At 37.5% G+C, this 19,331-nt stretch overlaps 1 protein-coding gene across 2 annotated transcripts in view; it reads right to left on the bottom strand.

The window, feature by feature from the left end:
• Positions 1–14,366, bottom strand: part of EDEM1 (ER degradation enhancing alpha-mannosidase like protein 1) — a 32,327-nt gene extending 17,961 nt beyond the window's left edge. For both annotated transcript variants that reach the window (XR_010067078.1, XM_063291612.1), the window contains exons 1-5: positions 13,589–14,366; positions 9,037–9,109; positions 7,275–7,378; positions 3,307–3,478; positions 2,692–2,875 (exon numbers count right to left, since the gene is read on the bottom strand). Coding sequence is in view for 1 of the 2 variants with exons in the window: in XM_063291612.1 (XP_063147682.1) it covers positions 2,692–2,875; positions 3,307–3,478; positions 7,275–7,378; positions 9,037–9,109; positions 13,589–14,040 (985 nt within the window). In the remaining variant the exon portion in view is untranslated. The remainder of the gene's footprint in view (positions 1–2,691; positions 2,876–3,306; positions 3,479–7,274; positions 7,379–9,036; positions 9,110–13,588) is intronic.
• Between the last annotated feature and the right edge of the window lie 4,965 nt (positions 14,367–19,331).

The following is a 19,331-nucleotide window of genomic DNA, read 5'->3' as shown; positions in this document are numbered from 1 at the left end:
TCTCCACTGATAAATTATCTGAGTCAGCAGAAGCTTCCATGTGCTGCGAATACGATTTTTGCAGATTTTCCTTTTCTTCTGCAGTAATCCACAGCCTCCTCTCAGGGAGGGGAAGGGAGGCAATAAGAAATCATTTTAAAAGCTCTCCCTTCTCTTTCAACTTAAGAGAAGCTTCAGTTCAATCACAACTTTCCATTAGCCCAGTGGATACAGGTGGATAGAAAGCTTATTATTTAGAGGATTTAACATAAGGCTTTTTAAAAAATAAAAAACCACTTAGGAACCTTTACATTCATGAATTTAAGAAGACAGAAAAGTATATGATTTCCTGGGAACTAGGAACCATACAGGCCTAGCTTTAGATTTGTATTCCAGAACATTCTACATATTTTTGGCTTACTTCCTGTCACACGATTCTCCTTGACTCACTTACAGCAAACTTGATTTTGAAAGAATGTACACAGGCCTTATGTTATGGCTTAGGGAAACCCAGAGCATAACAACCCACTGGCCTTTTTGTTACTCACAAACAATGAGTCACAAAACACTTCAGAACTAGATGAGCTCCCAACAAACTATCAGGATGGACAATTAAGAATTGCTGGGGATTGCATCATCTTTTTGCACCTATGAGCTGTTCTGACAGGAAAAGATAGGCAAGGGAAAGGGTCTCCATATATTGTCTCTGTGACTGTTTTTCACCTGGTTCACTGTTAGTTAAATGAGTCTCTGTGTTTAAGGGGAAGAAACAACTCCCTCCCGCCCTCCCTCCCTGTTTCCTTCTCTTCTCCCTCATGTTTCCTTCTCTTCTAGATGTAGTTTAGGTAGAAAAAAGGCTTTCCTACCCTATGCATTTCTTAATGGAATGAAAATTGTTATTGCAGTTAAAGACCAGTACATAATAAAACTCAATAATGTAAAACAGGTTACATATATATGAAAAGGTACAAATCATATTCCTTAATAAATCTACCTTTTACTTAAAATATATGGAAGGTCTGTTAGCATTCACTGACAGCTGGGGTAAGTCCATACTCTGAATACAAGGCAAGTATATCAAGCATATTTTTCTTCTTCATGGAACTTTCTGCTACTTAATAACTCAGTATTCTTTTAGTATTCTGCACGTACTCAAAAGCACGTATTCTAACAAGGGTTCCTCTTGAAATCAAACCTCCAACAAAAATAGAGAGATCTTGAATTCAGGAGGCTTTAACACGAGGTATGAAAATTACTTTTTGAGGTCTATTTGATCCACGAAGAGATGTTACTTGTAGTGGCGCCCGCCCTCTGGAACACCCTTCCCCCAGAGATAAGACAGATTCTGTCCTAACAAGCAGGAACCACGCTGAGATGAGGAATAAGTCTCTAGTGTTTTATTACTGCTACATTAGACAGAAAATCCTAACAAACTGAAGAAGTGTGGGAAAAACCCAGACAGATAAACCCCAAAAGTCAAGGCGGGTCTGTTCTGTCTCTCTTTGAATGACTGCTCAACTCCTCACTACTACGCATGCGTTTTCCCCCCTGGATAGGGGCTCACTCCTGCTCACCATCAGTGCTCATGACAGATTCCATCTCTTGTGGCCTTCTGGAAACAATTGAAGACTTGGTTCTGCCACCTCACTTGAGGCGGGAAGGGAAGTAATAACACCTGGAGATGGTTAGCACCTTAAATGGCCCCTTTAGATACACCTGAATGATATTCCAACTGCTACCATTATCTGGATTTTATATTGTATTTATGTTTATGGCATATTATTTATTATAGTATTTTAATGTTTTTATCTTGTTGTAAACTGCCGAGAGTCCCCCATTTGGGGGGAGATGGGTGGTGGCTAAATTTAATAATAATTTTTTTACTTACATACTTGTGCCTCTCAACAACAAAAGGGAAAAAGTCAAATAAGAGAAAGAAATTGACTTGTTTGAATTATTCTTCATCTATGCTGCTTTTTAAACTATCCAATGCTGAAAGCTGAACTTATATTTTTCAGTGTTTAGTGTTCTTGTGGAGTTATTATGAACTACATCTAAATTTAATAACTTATCTTTCCATTCCAAAAAATGGATATAATACATAATTTGTCTAGAAAAGACTAGACACATAAAAAACAACAGATCCAATGTCTTACTAAGTTACCATATTGGATAACAATTCGAAGAAGTATATGTACATGTTCTATGAGTGCATGTATATACTTCTGCAGTGTTTTCAGAAATGGTGGCCACAGTATTGTGGTTCTCACCCATTCTGAAGCTTTAAAAAAAGAAGCGTGCATGCTGGATTTCAGGTGTTTCTAAAGTACAGTACCAAAACTGCTTTTTGAACTCAAAAGTATAAAGAACTGAATAAATGGAAAATACAAAACATATAAATGAACTTCTTTCATTTGATTAGAACAACTACTGTCAACCTAACATTAATTATAAGATTAAGGAAAACTTACCACAAATAAAGGCAGCATGCATTCCTATTATATATAAAATTAAATGAGAAGGGAAGAGCACATACTGTAATATTTTAATTTAATATTCCCAAGCAATTGGAAATGTCTCGAGTTCTAGTTAATTCACTGGTGAAATATCCTGCTCTCATATCCACATGAAAGCGCAGGATTAGCTATCAGAACATCTTTATGAATACAAACAAAATAATAATGAATGATATCCAGGAAATAAGATAAGCACCTAGTAACCCAGTGTCATTGCTCCTTAAGCTCCAGAGTGCTTTTACAGCTCGGCGGGCAACCCACTCAAAAGTTGAATCCCCAAGAAGCCGGCTAAGAATTCCAAATTCCACCAGTAATGATCCAGCTCCTGCAGTGCAAGTCTCATTATTGCTGCCAGAAGGAACTCCTGTTCTTAAGTTCACCTGTAAAGATAAGGTTTATTAGCAAGCTTACTAAGGAATAAGCAGCTGTATCTTTTGCCAGTTTCAAAGTTAGTGACAAATGTTTCATCAGTGCTCTGTCATGAACTTGCATCATATTCCACAGGGAAATTATCTTAAAGGAACATCTAGACCATGTCAGTATTTAGCCATCAAAAAACCAGAACACTGAAATCTTTGAGGAAACAGCAGTTCATTCAGTACATCTATTACAGAATCTGCTTTCCAAAATATATTTAAACAATGGCAGTGGTGTATTCAGCTTGCACTTGTGGGCAGCACTAAGAGGAAAAGGGTATACACAGAGGACATCTTTAAAGATAAAGTTAAATCCAGATATTTAACAAGTTACACCTTGAGTTAAAAGACTGAATTTTTATTTGCTTGAAAATTGTCAATTGTTCTATACATACCCGTGGATAAGGAATTCCAGTTTTGGTGTTCTCAAAAGCAGGTAGTAACCTTACTGCCAGGTCATGAGCCATATGTAAGAGTTCATCATCATATCCCTTAATAGTCATATCACCAAAAGGCTGCCTGGTATCTGTAATTATTATGTGGGCTGAAAGCAGACTTCCCAAAACCCTAAAAGAAATGAGATCAGTTATTATTTTAAATGAGACAATATATGTATACATTACAGCAACAGAAATAACAAAATTATGATCACACCTCATATTAGGAATAAGAAAATTATGGAAGTATGTATAGTCTGCCTATATCAGAGGATCTCAAGGCAAGGTAGAAAAGTAAATTATTTTTTAAAAGGCAGAAAAGCACAATAAAGCAATAGAAACACCCAAAAACCATATTCCACTGAGCAATATAAAGAGAAGAAAAGTTACAGTCAATCTATGGCCACTAAGATTCAAAATCTGGATTGATCAGCCAGGTCTTAAAATAGTATCAGCACCAACTGATATCAGCATCCTAACATCCTCCAAAGAGAAGATATTTCATTAGTATGACTTTGGTTATCTCTTCCATGGGAAACAACACTTATTCTGCAATAGTTCTTACCAAATATCTGCTGTGGCCAATTATTTACAAAGTTTCCTATAGTTACAAAGTCTTCCAATTTTAACAAACTGTTGTTCATTTCTTGACAGGGATCTCTTAGCCACAGTGATATACACTCTCAAAACTCACATGGTTAGAACTGTAATGCATAATTACATAATTATGTAATGCATAATTACATAATCACAAAATTTGGGCAAGCCAAGCCTGTTCACACAATACTTAACAAAATAACCTGAAAGAACATCAGTACTTGCCTATTTACAGTACTTCCAGACCTAATTCAAGAACCAGCTATTTGAAGGACTCTGTTCCTACATCAGCATTTTAAGATCCTTCCAAGTCTGGTCTACAAATGCTTCTTTTATTGGAGAAGCATTTTTAAATATTCTGTAATAGAGGAAAAGGTTATAGGCTATTTAATACCTTCCTCAATGTATCTGACACCTACGTTGTTTTGGGGTATTTTGGCAAAAAAGTTTTTACTTACTCATTTATATTTGCTGCACGATTTAATTAACAATGTTCTCATTAAGGACTATATATCTACTGTTCGGATATATAACTAATTGTGTTCTACTCTATTATCCAAGCAGAATGAAAACAAAAGAATGAAATGAATGTATTAAACTTTCTTTACAAACGCTCTCCACTTGTCTGAACACATTATAACACTCTTCATATACACACTCTGCTCAACTTTTGATTTAGGAAAATTAAGATTCTTCCATATCCTAGGCAAGAACCTATCTGATCTGATTTTAAGTACTGGACTAGACAGAGCTGAATCAGACTAATAACTTGAAATGAGCTTAGAGTTTAAAGCTTGCGAGCAATTTCATAATCTATTCCAAAGGTTAATAAAATCTTCAAGCTATTTCACATTATCACTCCACTGAGACAAGAGGTAGTAGATCTGTGGGCTTAAGTGCCACCATTAACCTATAGTCTTACCATTTACCATTAGAGTAAAACCTCAGTTTAACAGACCAAGTTAAAGGGGGAGATGGTGTTTATTATTTCCAATTGTCAGTTAACTTGGAGAATATGTTGTCCCGGGATTTACATCACTTGCATGATAACTTTATTAGATATATAATGTAAATTGATACCATTTATGCTGTGTGTGTAACTTTGGTCTTTTGCATGCAAAGTCCGTTATTATACAGAGGCCCAGTACTGAGGACTGGTAAATAAGAAGCTGAGTAAGTCTCTCAGTAGAACAGAATATACATCACTGGTCTGGTATCTTTCTTACAAAAAAGGAAAGCAATTTCAAAATAATGACATTTGGCTCAGCCACAAAAGACAAAGGATATATTGTGACTCAAAGCTAATCAGGTATAACTGAAGATGTGTAAATTAAAATTTAACCTCACAGGCAATCATAACATTAGGTTAGAGTGTCCCTCTGTGTGTGTGTGTGTGTGTGTGTGTGTGTTTGTAAGATGTATGGTTTTTAGTGTATTTTAATCTGTATTTATTTTTAGTTTTATTGTAAACCACCCAGTTGCTTTGTGCGAGATGGGCAGTGACGAAATTTGAAATACATACATACATACATACATACATACATACATGATTATTACGATTTAAATGTTTCTGTTTCACTGTACTCTCAAATTGGTCTTAGTCTTCATATAAGGAGTCTGGGAGCATACAGTATAACAAATCTTCAATCCTGCTTATTCTGGGGTACTATGCTCCAGCTTTGAGCCTATATGTGACCTCCTGCAAATTTAGACAAAGTTCTTCTATCTGTCCTATGTTAAAAATTCACAGAAGCTTCCAAACAGCCAATTCAGCATTCAAAAAAAGGAAAATCAGACAACTGAGAGTCTTTAAGTGAATTAGCTTAAAATACTTATATGCCAAGTAGCATATTTTTTGTTTCTGAACGTAGTTAATTTATGAGATGTTAGAAAATGAGTGAAAATGTTTCCTACTCTTTAAGTAATCTGGAGTGTTTAAATGATTTCATATTTTTTTAATTTACATTCTTACATGTGATGTTCAGTAAAAAAGGAACCAGTCACTCTCTCTCTCAGCCCAACTCACCTCAAAGGGTTGTTGTTGTGGGGAAAATAGGAGGAGGAAGGAGCATTAGGTATATTCGCCGCTTTGAGTTATTTATAAAAATAATTAAGGCGGGATAAAAATAGATAAATAAAAAAATAGATAAACTACAATTCAAATACACACAAGCACAACACTCAAAATGCAGAATAAAAGTAGAATTATTCTTCCTGTGATTTAGAAACTATACTTCATTTGCTGTTTTTGCAGTGACATCATCCTGACTCATACAGGTAGTCCTTAACAACCATTCGCTTAATGACACTGCTCAGTTTTCAACACTTATGACAGTGTTGAAAAAACCGACTTGTGACCAGTCCTCACACTTACGACCATCACAGCCTCCCCGCAGTCATGATTTGGGCTCTTGGCAACCAGTTTGCATTTATGACCGTTGCAGTGTACCATGGTCATGTGATCACCATTTTCCATCTTTCTGGCCAGCTCCTGGCAAGCAAATCATTAGGGGACCACATGACTCGCTTAACAACCACATGGTTTGCTTAATGACCACTGTAAAAAAAGGGTTGTGAAATTGGGTTGGATTCATTTAATGACCGCTTAGCTTAGCAACCAAAATTCCAGTCCCAATTGTGATTATTAAGCAAGGACTACCTGTATTCAGTTTGCAGTCACCTATTACCATTGCCAACCCATTCTATATCTGAATATTTGATTTCCCAAGTGAAGAACTTTGTACTGGTTTCTGTTAAACTTCAATTTGTTACTTTCAGGCCATTTCTCTAACACTATCAAGACTGTCTCAGATTTTATTACTGTCTTCTAGATTGTTATTAGCTATACAAATCTCTGAAGAATTCCTTCCATCACTTCATGCAAGTCATTGATACAAATGCTGAAGAACAGACAGACAGCCTAAAGGTTCAGTGAGATCATCAGCAAGGTCCTTCTGAGCTTAAGAATGTAATTCATGTATTCCTGGAGATTTAAATTCATTCAATATTCCTTAATCATAAAGCTTTGACCCTGTCCCTCAATCCTGCATTTCATAGTTGCCTGGTGAAATATATACCTTCTTACTGGAAAAGACTGAGCCAAATAGGAGGGCAATACTTTATTATCATTTTGATAAGCAGTTTGCATTAAGAGGATTAGTCTTAAATTATAATTTGTGAACAATTAAATATGAGTCCAGCTCTTAAACTTATTTTATGACATTGATAATATGAACCTTGTAGGCTGGACAGCAAGCAGGGTTATTTTTGTTTCACAGTTTCTTGAACGTATTATTCATATTCAGCGTTCTCAGATTTCAGCATCCTACCTAATTGTTGCCTCAAAGACTTGGACAGTTGAATCTGTGTCAAATGATACTGTGTCTATCACAAGCTTCACTGCTTTCTGGAATTCTGAGGAATTTCCCATTACCTTTAAGAAAAAAAAATGAAGATCTGAGAAAACTATACATACATTTTTATACCAAAATTCTTTTTAAATATGAAAAATAAATATAAGTATCTGCAATTAATGTCATATAAATATATTTCTATTATCAAGATTTTCTAGAGAGTCTTTCATGATACTGTTATAGATAATAGCAGAACACTAGAGTAAAACAAAACAACACAGGAACCAAGTGTTAATTTATATAAACTGTTTCATTTAACTTCTAACTAACGGGGGGGGGGGAGAGAAAGGCACTACACAAACTTACAAAGTGTAAGAAAGTAGGATTAAATGCATAACATGTATTGTAAAAAATACTTTAAAACATATTAAAAATATTTAGTTATAGTGCCCAGCTAGAACAGACTATGATTACTAGTAATACTGAGGTTAAAAAAAAAAGTTAAATTATCAGCATGCAATAAAATCAGATGATTTCAGTAAGATTAAAGTGAAACAGAAGTCTCCTATTAAAACAGAACTGGGCAAATCTGTCAATTTCAATTCTCCTTTCAGGTTTTAAGTGTTTTCTATTCAATTTCTACATCACTGAGCAATTTTTTAAAAAATATTACACACACACACAAATTATGCATTGTTATGAACATCTGCCCTAAAATACAAACTTCATGTGATACTTTTCTTAATTTATGGTTTCTATAAGCAATATTCCTTTTAATAATTAGGGTGTCCTTGTTATGTGTAGAGGTTCCATTCCAGCCAAAGAACCACAGATAATGAACTTGAACGAATGTATTTTATATACGGTACATGAAAAGCCTTTCCCTCATTTTGCTTGTACAGAAACAAAAATCAAGCAAAAACTGCAGATATATGAAAACCTTTACCACAAATTCCAAAGTATGATCTCTTTTTAGCAATCACAGATAAGCAAAACCATGGGCAATGGAATCATAAATAACAAGGGCCACCTGCACAGTTTGTTGTTGTAACTACATTATTTCTTTAGACAAATATTTTGGTACGTATGTTTTTGTTCAGGTAACTGCATCACAAAACCTGGAAAACTGTTAATGTAAAATGGTAAATGTGGTTTAGTCTGCATATTGGTTGAGAAATACCGTATACACTGAGTAGCTTTACAGTAAAATATGAACTAAAATAATTTCTTCCCCATCCCTGCTAGCGAGGAGCTTAACGCAACAACGTGGGATAGAAAAACAATATATTTTAAGGTATAAAACTACCTAATAATAAGAACAGTACCTCAATGCCAAAACTTTTTAATTGTAAATATTTGTGGTTGCTACAGACTTCTCCACTCCTTAAATCTGTGGTACACAGAAATGAATTTCTTCTTGCTCATGCCTATCTCCAAAGCCAAAGCATGAATGAAAAAGAACTAACTCTCTACAACACGCTAAAGAAAGGATCCTCCCATAACTTTGCAAGATGAGGACTGTTGTCATTGGCCCAGAAAACATCTTCATCAGCCAAGACAAGGTGCTAAAAGAAGAACGCACAATTCTTGAGATTATTTTTCACTTTTCCTAAAACTGAAGGATTGGGCATTGTGTTAATGAAGATACTTGTGTGACATTTTTTATCATTATTTGATATTTTTTTCTGGTAATACTTGTTTTTCCTTTCAGTAATTAAAAAAAATAGATTTAACTCACTGCTAGGGTATCCAATGCATCAATCAGAGTAAGCGAGTAGTTTCCCAGGACATCATTGATATTCAGATTTGAACTGAAATAAATTTCATTACAGTTAGTTCAACCAGATTTTAAGAGACTTAATTTACTTATGTAAACTATAAGTGATCTAGCCTAATTCTACACACCATTATCTGGAAGAACATCCCAAAGAATTTCAAGGGAAATATTCTTAGATAAGGGCATAAAAGATTGCAGCTGTAGCCACATAGCTTAAACCTAATATTAACACTCTCATAGTTACACAAACTATTTTGGAATTGTATTTTAATGTCATGGCATGAAACTTCTGAGACCAAGGTAGCTGGGACTTATGTTCCACTGAAGTTTAAATAGGATTAGAAAGAGTACTGTATTCAAGTGAATTACAGCAGGCTCAGCAAGTTTGATTTTAGAAACTGGGCACATATGAAATTTTAAACAATAATCTACCATTTATATCACAACCAATATAGCCCAGCAATATAGCCCAGTGTATTAAGTACTGGACTCTAAGCAAGGTGACTTCAGCTCAAGTTGACCTATGGAAAAACTGGACCAACTCCAGAAAACTGTTCATCCTACCGCACAGAGTTATTATCCATTAAGTACCTTTTTCTATCTCTTTAGATATGTTAACACTAAGCATTAATGCCAAGACTCCAAAGAGATGGATTTTTCTTTGTTACACAATGCATGTACTAATACTTCATTAGAGATCCAAAGAAAGCACAGCTAACCATATCATAGTTGGCAATATTTTGCTGCAGCAAGTGTTGAAGCAACAAGCCACTGTTCAGCCCAAACAGCATCTTGTCATTTTAAAAATAAAGACTTCCTTAAAAACTTCAGCTAACCTCTCTAAACATGCAGATTTCTTTTCCCTATGGACAAACTGGCCTAATGAACCATTTGCACTATAACTAGCCCCCACGTTATAAAGCACATTACATGATTTTAGAAAATATGAAATATTTATATAATTGCAGTGCTAGAGATGAAAGAAAGAGAAAAGCTGTTCTACCTGGTAAGTAAATTTTCCGAAGCAAAAATAGCTGTGAATACCATACAGCCCTGTTATCAATTATTTTTGGCAAAAAGCCTTATTTATCACTTTAGTACAGTAAACAGTTTCTTTTTAGAACATTAATGATTAAGAATAGCTGTTTTGAAGAAACAGATCTGTAGACAACTCTATTTATTTAGAGATCACATTTAAGGGTTCTCTTGTTCAAGAAATGGAACTTGCCTCCCTTGATTTAACCAAGTGGTCTATAACCAATTATAATAGACTACTTACAAAGAAAACAACGTTGAGTACACTGAGCTACAGTTTATATATGATAATTCTATGAAAAATATAGAAAGAGCATCTGCCCTAAAAAAAAAAAAAGACATAGAATCATCCAAGATCACTGGGAGTTTTATATACAACCAGAAAAAATCAGCAAAATGGAAGTTTGCTATTTAGAAAATTTTAATATTTACTTTAATGTTTCATTATTCTAACAAGATAACTCCAGAAATATTGTTAAAAGATACAAAAAGTTCTCATTACAGAAGACTTAATCCATGAAAATTGGAGATTACACAGTATTTCCTTATACAGCATATATCATTTTATATATAATATACACATGTATGGTACCTGCATAACAATTGCCCTACAATGTAACTTATATAAAAATCAGGTTATATAAGGCAATTTGGAAGGAATGTTTACAGAAGTCAGAGACCAGCTGTACCTGTTATTGGCACATATGTTTGGAAATAGCCACAACTATAACATCTAAAAGAATAGAATGGGTAAAGTCTACATCACATTATACTACTTTATTTCTAATAAAGGTTCAAATTTCTCTACTGACAAAATTCACTTTCAATAAACTGTAAGGTTTTTGAAGAATTTTTAATAGAACATTTTCCCATAAAGATACGTTGACTATAAAAATGTATAAATCTGAACGAACAGCTTTCCACATGCTCCAAGCATCTTAGTTCAGATCAAATTTGAAAATCAACTTCACACTGATTATTTCTATAAGTAACCACTTGTGTCAGTTACTAGACTGATAACTGATTCCAAGCTTATATTGTTATTTCTATAAAAATATTTATTAGAAAAATCACCAATTTAAGTCAGGCAGGAGGCATTTTCCCACTATTTTCTATTCAAAAAGTATTCAAAACCCACAGATGTTTTGAAAGGAAGGAAAAAAGTAACAGCTGTGCAATTTTTCTACAGAGAAATACCATAACTAGTATCTCTCAATGACCTGTATTTGTTCCAAAGCTTTTTAAGCTGTTCATTAATTATCTGGAGTTAAGGATGAATAGTGAGATGGCTACATTTGGTGATGACCTTAATGTCTTAGGATTACTAAAAACAAAAAGTAATGCAAGAAGTTTCAGAAGAATATTTCAAAAGTGCAAATAAAATGGCAAATGAAGATCACTGTTACTAAGTAAAATGGAACACACTTGGAAGCAAAAAATTAACATAAATATTCTTACGAGGACCAAGTTGATTAAGGATCTTGGGAAATGTGTTACATAACTCAATGAAAACTATTGTGGCAACTGTGCAAGTAAATTCCATATAGGGAACACTAGAAGAGAGACTAAAAATAAAGGCTGACAATATTTTATGCATTATAATACTAGTACACATGTATAAGTCGACTGCATTTGGAACACTGTATGCAAAGTTAATCACCTAGACTGAAAAAAGGAGATTTTAGAGTTGCAAAAGGTAGAGAAAAGGGCAACCAAAATACTATGTATAAAAAAAGAACACCCTTTTCTCGTATCTCAAACTAGCAGATTTGAGGAGCATCCAATTAAGTACAGGGGCATTCAGGATTGTCAAAAATAATCATACCATGCCCGGTTAAGATATAAAATTTAATAGTGCAAAGTGTGATCACTTTAAAAAAGGATTACATAGCCATGGAGAATAAGCCTATATTGAACTGGCAGCTATCTTTAGGTATTATCCATTAGAGCTATATAAATTATTTGTAAGGTTGCTTCAATTTGGCAGCAGTCCCAAGGAAGGTGACCTCTATAAATGTACTCACAGGTACAGCTGTTAAAGTGGCCACACCAAACTTTGGCAAGATCAACTGCCTAAATCAGCAATGCTTCACTCATGGTTTTGCTGTACACAAAGTATTATTCCAAGTGACTTGCACAGCCCTAGTGGTTATGATGGATTTTATACACACACATACATATGCTCTATCTCCAAGATCAATGCCACTTGTTGGGAACAACATTAAGAATGGTCTATTGTCCAATAAATTTTTTATTTTTATTATTATAGGTTAGCCATTCTAAGAGAATGTTAGACTAGATAGAGGCATTATCCAACAGGGTTTTTATTATATTCTCAGGTTTGCATTATTTAGAAAAGAGTGTACTGATTTTCAAAGTGTCATAAAACTCACTTCTAAATCAACTTGCCCAAAAGTGTACAGAATGAGACATGTCCCCTTAGATGTGTTAATCTACAGGGTGCATACACTACTCACATGCAACTATTCAGAAGCAATCTGATATTACTATATGTAGCTGCAAGAGAGAGGCACACACAGAAATTATTAGTACTTTCAAAGCAATAAGCTTAGTCTTTACACCTGAGGAGGATTCCTCTTGGGAGGAATGAAGCAATGCTTATGCAATTTTCAAGAAGGTTAAAGATCTTTAGAAGTATAAACAACATGCAAAATATTATCACCAAATTCAATACAATTCTGTCAGACACTTCTGGACTGTAAAATCTAACAAAGAAAAGGAATTTGAGAAAGTCTCCACTAAATCAGTGGGTGTCACCCTCTAGTTACCTTCTGTATGATTTTCAAAGAAGTGGAAGGCAGGCATTCCAGTTGACTTCAGTAAAAAAAAACTAGCCTTATTTTATTATCACTATCATCACTAGTTCTACTTTTCAGCTGTTCATATCTTGAAATCAAGTTTCAATCTTGTTTCTTTCAAATCTTCCATCCTTGCGCTCCCTTCCACCTATACCACTGGGAACTATTACTGCCATTGTCAGTCTCCTAAATCAAGGTATCTGGGGCATTTAATTGTTCTTATACATGCAATGCATAGTAATGAAGTGAAAATATGAATGCACTTCAACCATTGTGATTACTGAATCAAATTCTTACCTTTTTAAAACTTACTTTCAATGTACCTCTCAGTCCTATCTGAGTCTATCAGTCTATCCCCTTTTTGAAAAAGTGCACTCTAAATCTACTCGGTATGTCTCATTTCTCTCTAAAGCCAAATCCCTAAATTGCCATACCAGACACTCCCTGCCCATTTAACTTGCAGTCAAGACTGCTGTCTCCCACTTGATGCTAACCGAATGCCTCTTTCTTCCACCTCTTGTCGCAAACCACATCCCCCGCCTTGAACACAGCCGGGGCTGAGTGGAGGCAAAGCTAAGGCAGCCTCGAAACCCACGGCGGGCAACTAACTCCTACCCTCCCGGCCCTCTCAATGCCTCCGAGCTGGCGCGGCAACTTACGGGTCAGCTCGGTCCGGCCCACGGCCGCGGCAGTCGATGGGGTTCAGCTCGTCCTGCGGGAAAGCGTGCGCCATGTAGTTGTCGTAGCCGAAAGAGAACATGCTGCGGGCGGCATCGCGCAGCTGGGCCCGGAGCTGAGGGGGGAAAGCCCGGCTGTAGCGCTGCTCATACTCGTCGCCGCCGCGGCCGGCCCTCCCGGAAGAAGCAGCGGTGGGGCCGGGGCCGTCCCCGCCGCCGCTATCGCCTCCCCAGGCTCGGCCCAAGAAAGAGGCCCAGTGGGGGGCTTTGAGGCACCGCGAGCTGGAGGCGGCGCCTTCCTCGGCCGGGCTGCTGCAGGAAAAGGCCCGGAGGCGCTGCTGGTAGAAGCCTAAGCTGGGCCTCGCCAGCCACAGCAGGGCCTGCCCAGCCAGCCTCAGGGCCAGCAGCGCCAGCACCAACGACCGCCATTGCATGGTCGGAGGAGTCGCAGCCGCCACAGCCTCCGCGCTCTCCTCTCACGCACATACTTCTCGCGGAAGCTCCGCTCGGAACGCTCCGCGCCTGGAGAGCGAGGGAGGGGGCCGAAAGCGAAGCCGCTCAGCGCCTCCCCCAACTCCGCCTCGGCCCGAAGAATGACGCGTCTTCTTTAAGAGAGACGGGTGTGACATGCGGCCGCGGGCGGGGGGAGGACAGAGCAGAAAGGAAGCAGTGCGACACTTCACGAAGAACCTCTTTGGATTCGCCTTCGAAAACTTCCCGATAGGCTTCCGACCGAAGAACGGACGGATGAGGATGACGCCAACCTACGGCATTTGTCGCCTTTGATCGCGAGGGAAGGGCTTCCGCTGAGAAAGAGTGATGTGGCACGGGGCGAGTTTTTTCCCGACCCGGCTTAGCCAATCAGGAGGGAGGGGTTAGCCTTTGGGCGGAGCGCTATCTCTGCATCTCTGCAAGCTTGGGGAATTGCGCTGGTCTTTCCGCCTCTTTGGTCAGCGGGGTCGGTGCTTGAAGGTTAAGTACCTTTGTATAGCGGGAAAGGGAGATTACGTGTTACAGCTCCCCCTCCCCCGACGAACTCTTGCCACCAACTAAATGCCTTTCCACCTATTTATACGCTGATCTCAGTGTTTTCACTACACGCTTTCCGCTTAGGTGGCATCAAGTCGGGGCTGACTCCTAGCAACCACGTAGGTAATTTCTCCTGGATGATCTATCCCCAACCTGGCCCTTCAGGTCTTACGGCGGGGCGTCCATCGTTATTGTAATCGAGTTCATCCTGTTCTTCCATGCGGCCTGTGGCTTCCTGTCCTGTGTATAGGATTTTCTTGAGGACAATTAGATGTTCCGGGATTCCCATTTTTCCAAGAACATTCCGCAGCTTGATGTGGTGACACGTTCAAAGCCCTATCTATAATTAAACAAATATTGCTGCCCTTGGGGTATTCTTTGGCTTTCTGTATTATTTAGTGCACATCTGCACTAATGTCTCTTGTTCCTCTGCCTTTTCTAAAACCAGCTTGAATATCTGTCATCTCCATTTCCATGTAGGGCTCTAATCTGCGTTGGATGATCCTAAGCATTATTTTCCTACCATGTGAAATTAAGGATAATGTACTGTATGATAGTTTGCACACTTTGCTAAGTCTCCTTGTATTTATATGTAGGTTGACCTCTTCTAATCTGTTGGGCACTGTGTCATCCTCCATAGCTTGGTTAGAACCGTTACGTTGCTTGCCATGTTTCTGTGGCAGCCATCAGTTCCTGTGCCCTTCTGGCTTGGTAATGGCTGATCTAAGTTCATCTTCTAATAGTAGAGGTCCTTGTAAGGAGACAACGTCTTCTAAAGTATCTTAGATGTTGACACCTCTAGTATACAGAATTTCAGTATACTCCATCCATCCCTGTTTGATTGTGCAATCAGTTACTATCTGTCCATTGCCATCCTTCATAAAACCAATTTGAGTTTGGTACCTTCTTCTGAGTGCAAAGATCTTTTGGAAGACTTTCTATGTTTTTCCATATCTGTTTTCGTCTTCTCTTTACAGATGTCATTTTAATACTGCACCTTCTCTCTTAATAGCTCTCTGTATAATCAATCACTTTATCTTATCTATGTGTTTTTCTTGGTAAATACAGGAGTGGTTTACTATTGCTTTCTCCCGCGCAGTATAAAATCCCTTGCTGTTGTCACTAAAATGATAATTTTAGTGTACTGTTGATGCCTGATACAGATGCCTGCCTGCTTTAACAGAGAAGGCCTTCATGCCTTGGATGACCCTGTTGGGAGTATATATTCTTGGTGTCCAACATTTTTTGCTCATCCCTCACAGGAATACCCATCACCACCACCCACAACAATGAGGCAGCATAGCAGGACTTGAGGGGGAAACTAAGTAATTAAATAAAGCATTATTTCTGTTTCCTTGAGTTCTCACAACATGCACAGGTACAATGCATTTGGTTAGATGTTTCAGTATATCACACAACATAGGCCAGGAAGTATCCATTCTCCATCAGCTAACCAGATCATGGATATACCCCAAATACTAAAGGTTATGAAATTACTCTGAAGCTCTGCCAGGTTATTTACTGTTGAAGGGCATATATGCATTCAGCTTCAGAAAATAACTAGAACTTGCTTGCAATTTTACAAGAATAATATGGATAGCATAATTCCATAACCCACATAACCAGAGGTTCCTTTAGGAAGGGTCCGAATGTTGGGAATATGTTCTCCTATGAAGCTCAGCACCCAAACCAGCAGTTCCTTTTTAAGAGGAATCATTTTTGAATTAAGAAAGCCCAGTTATTTCAGTTAAGCATTTACATTTAATAACATGTGAGTCTTCTTGTGGATTATGAGCTAGAGTTACGTTCTTCTCAGGTGCATCTTGACCACTCTGCACTGCTTTTTTTAAAGAAGGCAATGACAAAGCAAAAATCACACACGCTAAACAAAGTATCAAAAGCAATAATGGCTATGAAGCGATGAGAAAATATATATATATAAAGATCCTCAATATTAGAACAACTGACAATTGTTGCAGGTTTTTGAATTTCAAGAAGTTTGTTGGAAAAGAATGTGCCGATCTTGGAGACCAAATGTACCAAATTATATTGGCAGCAAATTACAATGATGGGTGGATGGAGAGCTTTCATACTGGGTTTCATTAGGTCCAGTAGCATTAGATTGTGCTCATTAGATTGCCCTAAGCCTGCTAAGAGGAATGAAAATCTTTATAAATACTCCGTTTCTGAAAATATACATTCCAGTTTTTAAAAACAAATGCTGAGTATGACAGTGGTTATCAACTGGAAATAATATGGCTCAATTATAAAGAGTTGAATGATATCTAGAAGATATATCTGATATATGTCTCATTTTTTTCTTGCAAATGTGATCTACAAGGACTGCCTTAATTATATTGCTCACATATTACACAAATGGGTGGGAGAGATACCAGCTTCTGCTATATACAAAATCTATATCATATATAAAGCACAAGTCATTGTTCCATAAAGTCCATGATACATAAATCATAAATCAATATTCCATGGGTTTCTTTGAAGAAAACTGCCCAGTTCCCTTGCTGCTTAGATTTCTGACTTTGTTCAGGATTGGAATCACTTGATCACCTCAATGGATTCTTTACATGGAAGAGTGAGGATGACCTGCTTGTACCAGATTTCTCAGCAACATTTGTCACATCAATCATGATATCCTGCCTGTGCTTAAGAGGAAATAGTATTATGGCAGTTCCAGTTTTTCCTCAGCAGTCAGCACCCAAAGATAGTACTGGGTTATTTTGTTTTCACTTCCCAGTTTTGACTTGTGGAGTACCATACCATGGAGATATTTTATCCTCCATGTTCTGCAACATTGTTACAAAATATCTGCAGAAATTAGTCAGAGGATTTAGGCTTCAATATCAACAGCAGACCACACACGGTTCTGCCCAATTTTATTTCCAAACTGCAAGATAATAGAACTTCTACACAAATATCTAGGGTCGCCTCCATATCAGACTACCGCAAAACACATTAAGTAAATCTGCCTCTAAAGCTGGTCTAGGCCACCTTCTCATATAAAATGTGGAAAATTGGATGGTGATGTGAGTGCCAGTTCCAACTCAAAGCCTGGTCTTAAGCTGTAAAATCTTGACATGGCTATTATCACTTGTCTTCATACAAAAAATGATGTATGGTGACTTAAAGAGATTTGTGGGACCGTGTTAGGGATAGAAACACGGGGCGCCATATTTGCAAAATCTGTTTGTAGCTTACAGAAATACCATTAAATATAATTATAATGTTTGCTTGCCCACTAGTCATTTCTCAATCCAGTTGTAATAGCCTGATTCCAAAATAGATACTGTAGAGCAGAAAAGTATAAATACTTACCCCAGGGTTTCTCAATCAGGGCTCCACAAGAGGTCACCAGGGCTTCCCTGGGATATCATGATTTAAAAAATTATTTCAAATGTGGGCAACTTCACATTAAAGAGGTAAGTTTCATTCTTTAAGAACTATGGGATCACACTGCACAGAGAAGAGTTAATTTAATTAAAACTCTCTGGCTTGATTTTTAAAAATGCTGCTTCTGTGCAGTTATGTAGAAATTAGTGGTGAGATTAGAAGTCACACAAATATACGGAGTCACAACATAACTATTAGAGGTAAATCTCCCTCCTTAAGGAAGAATTTTATATAATCAACAATCAAGGGATCTTTAGAAGATTTTGTTTCCTAGGAAGCAAAACATATCTAAGAAATGTATGTGTGCGTTGCTATATGTTGAGCTTGGTATAAATGCCAGTAACAAGCACATATACAATAGGGATCCCATTGCATAAGTTTTTACATGACTTTGATGCATCCCTGTAGTCACATGTTCATAATAAAAATCAGATTTATTTTGTTACATTTAGATGCTGCCTGACTCCATGGTAACTGTGAGCAGCTAACTGGAAATAAGTAGAGAAATTATTGGAAATATTATTGGAAAAATTATTGGAAATAAAATCCTTCTATGGCAATAACATGCAGTCAGGAAATCAGAAGACGCTTAATCCTTGGGAGAAGAGCAATGAGAAATCTCGATAAAATAGTTAAGAGCAGAGACATCACACTGACAACAAAGGTCCGCATAGTTAAAGCAATGGTATTCCCTGTAGTAACATATGGCTGCGAGAGCTGGACCATAAGGAAGGCTGAGTGAAGGAAGATAGATGCTTTTGAACTGTGGTGTTGGAGGAAAATTCTGAGAGTGCCTTGGACTGCAAGAAGATCCAACCAGTCCATCCTCCAGGAAATCAAGCCAGACTGCTCACTTGAGGGAATGATATTAAAGGCAAAACTGAAATACTTTGGCCACATAATGAGAAGACAGGACACCCTGGAGAAGATGCTGATGCTAGGGAGAGTGGAAGGCAAAAGGAAGAGGGGCCGACCAAGGGCAAGATGGATGGATGATATTCTAGAGGTGACGGACTCGTCCCTGGGGGAGCTGGGGGTGTTGACGACCGACAGGAAGCTCTGGCATGGGCTAGTCCATGAAGTCACGAAGAGTCGGAAGCAACTGAACGACTAAACAACAACATGGCAATAACATACTGAATTTTAAAATCCTCACATTAATCTCGTAGCATGCAAATCTGGAGAAAAGGATAAACATCCTCCTTCTTCCTTAAAAGTTTAATGTATGGTTTTCAATTTTTTCCAGCTATGGAACCTTAAAAAAAATCTGGAATCCCTGGACAAGAGG

Source organism: Candoia aspera, chromosome 2 (assembly GCF_035149785.1).
Source record: "Candoia aspera isolate rCanAsp1 chromosome 2, rCanAsp1.hap2, whole genome shotgun sequence".
Classification (NCBI taxonomy): Eukaryota; Metazoa; Chordata; class Lepidosauria; order Squamata; family Boidae; genus Candoia; species Candoia aspera.
Note: the sequence above shows the minus strand (reverse complement) of the source record. Positions and strands in the feature narration are given on the sequence as shown.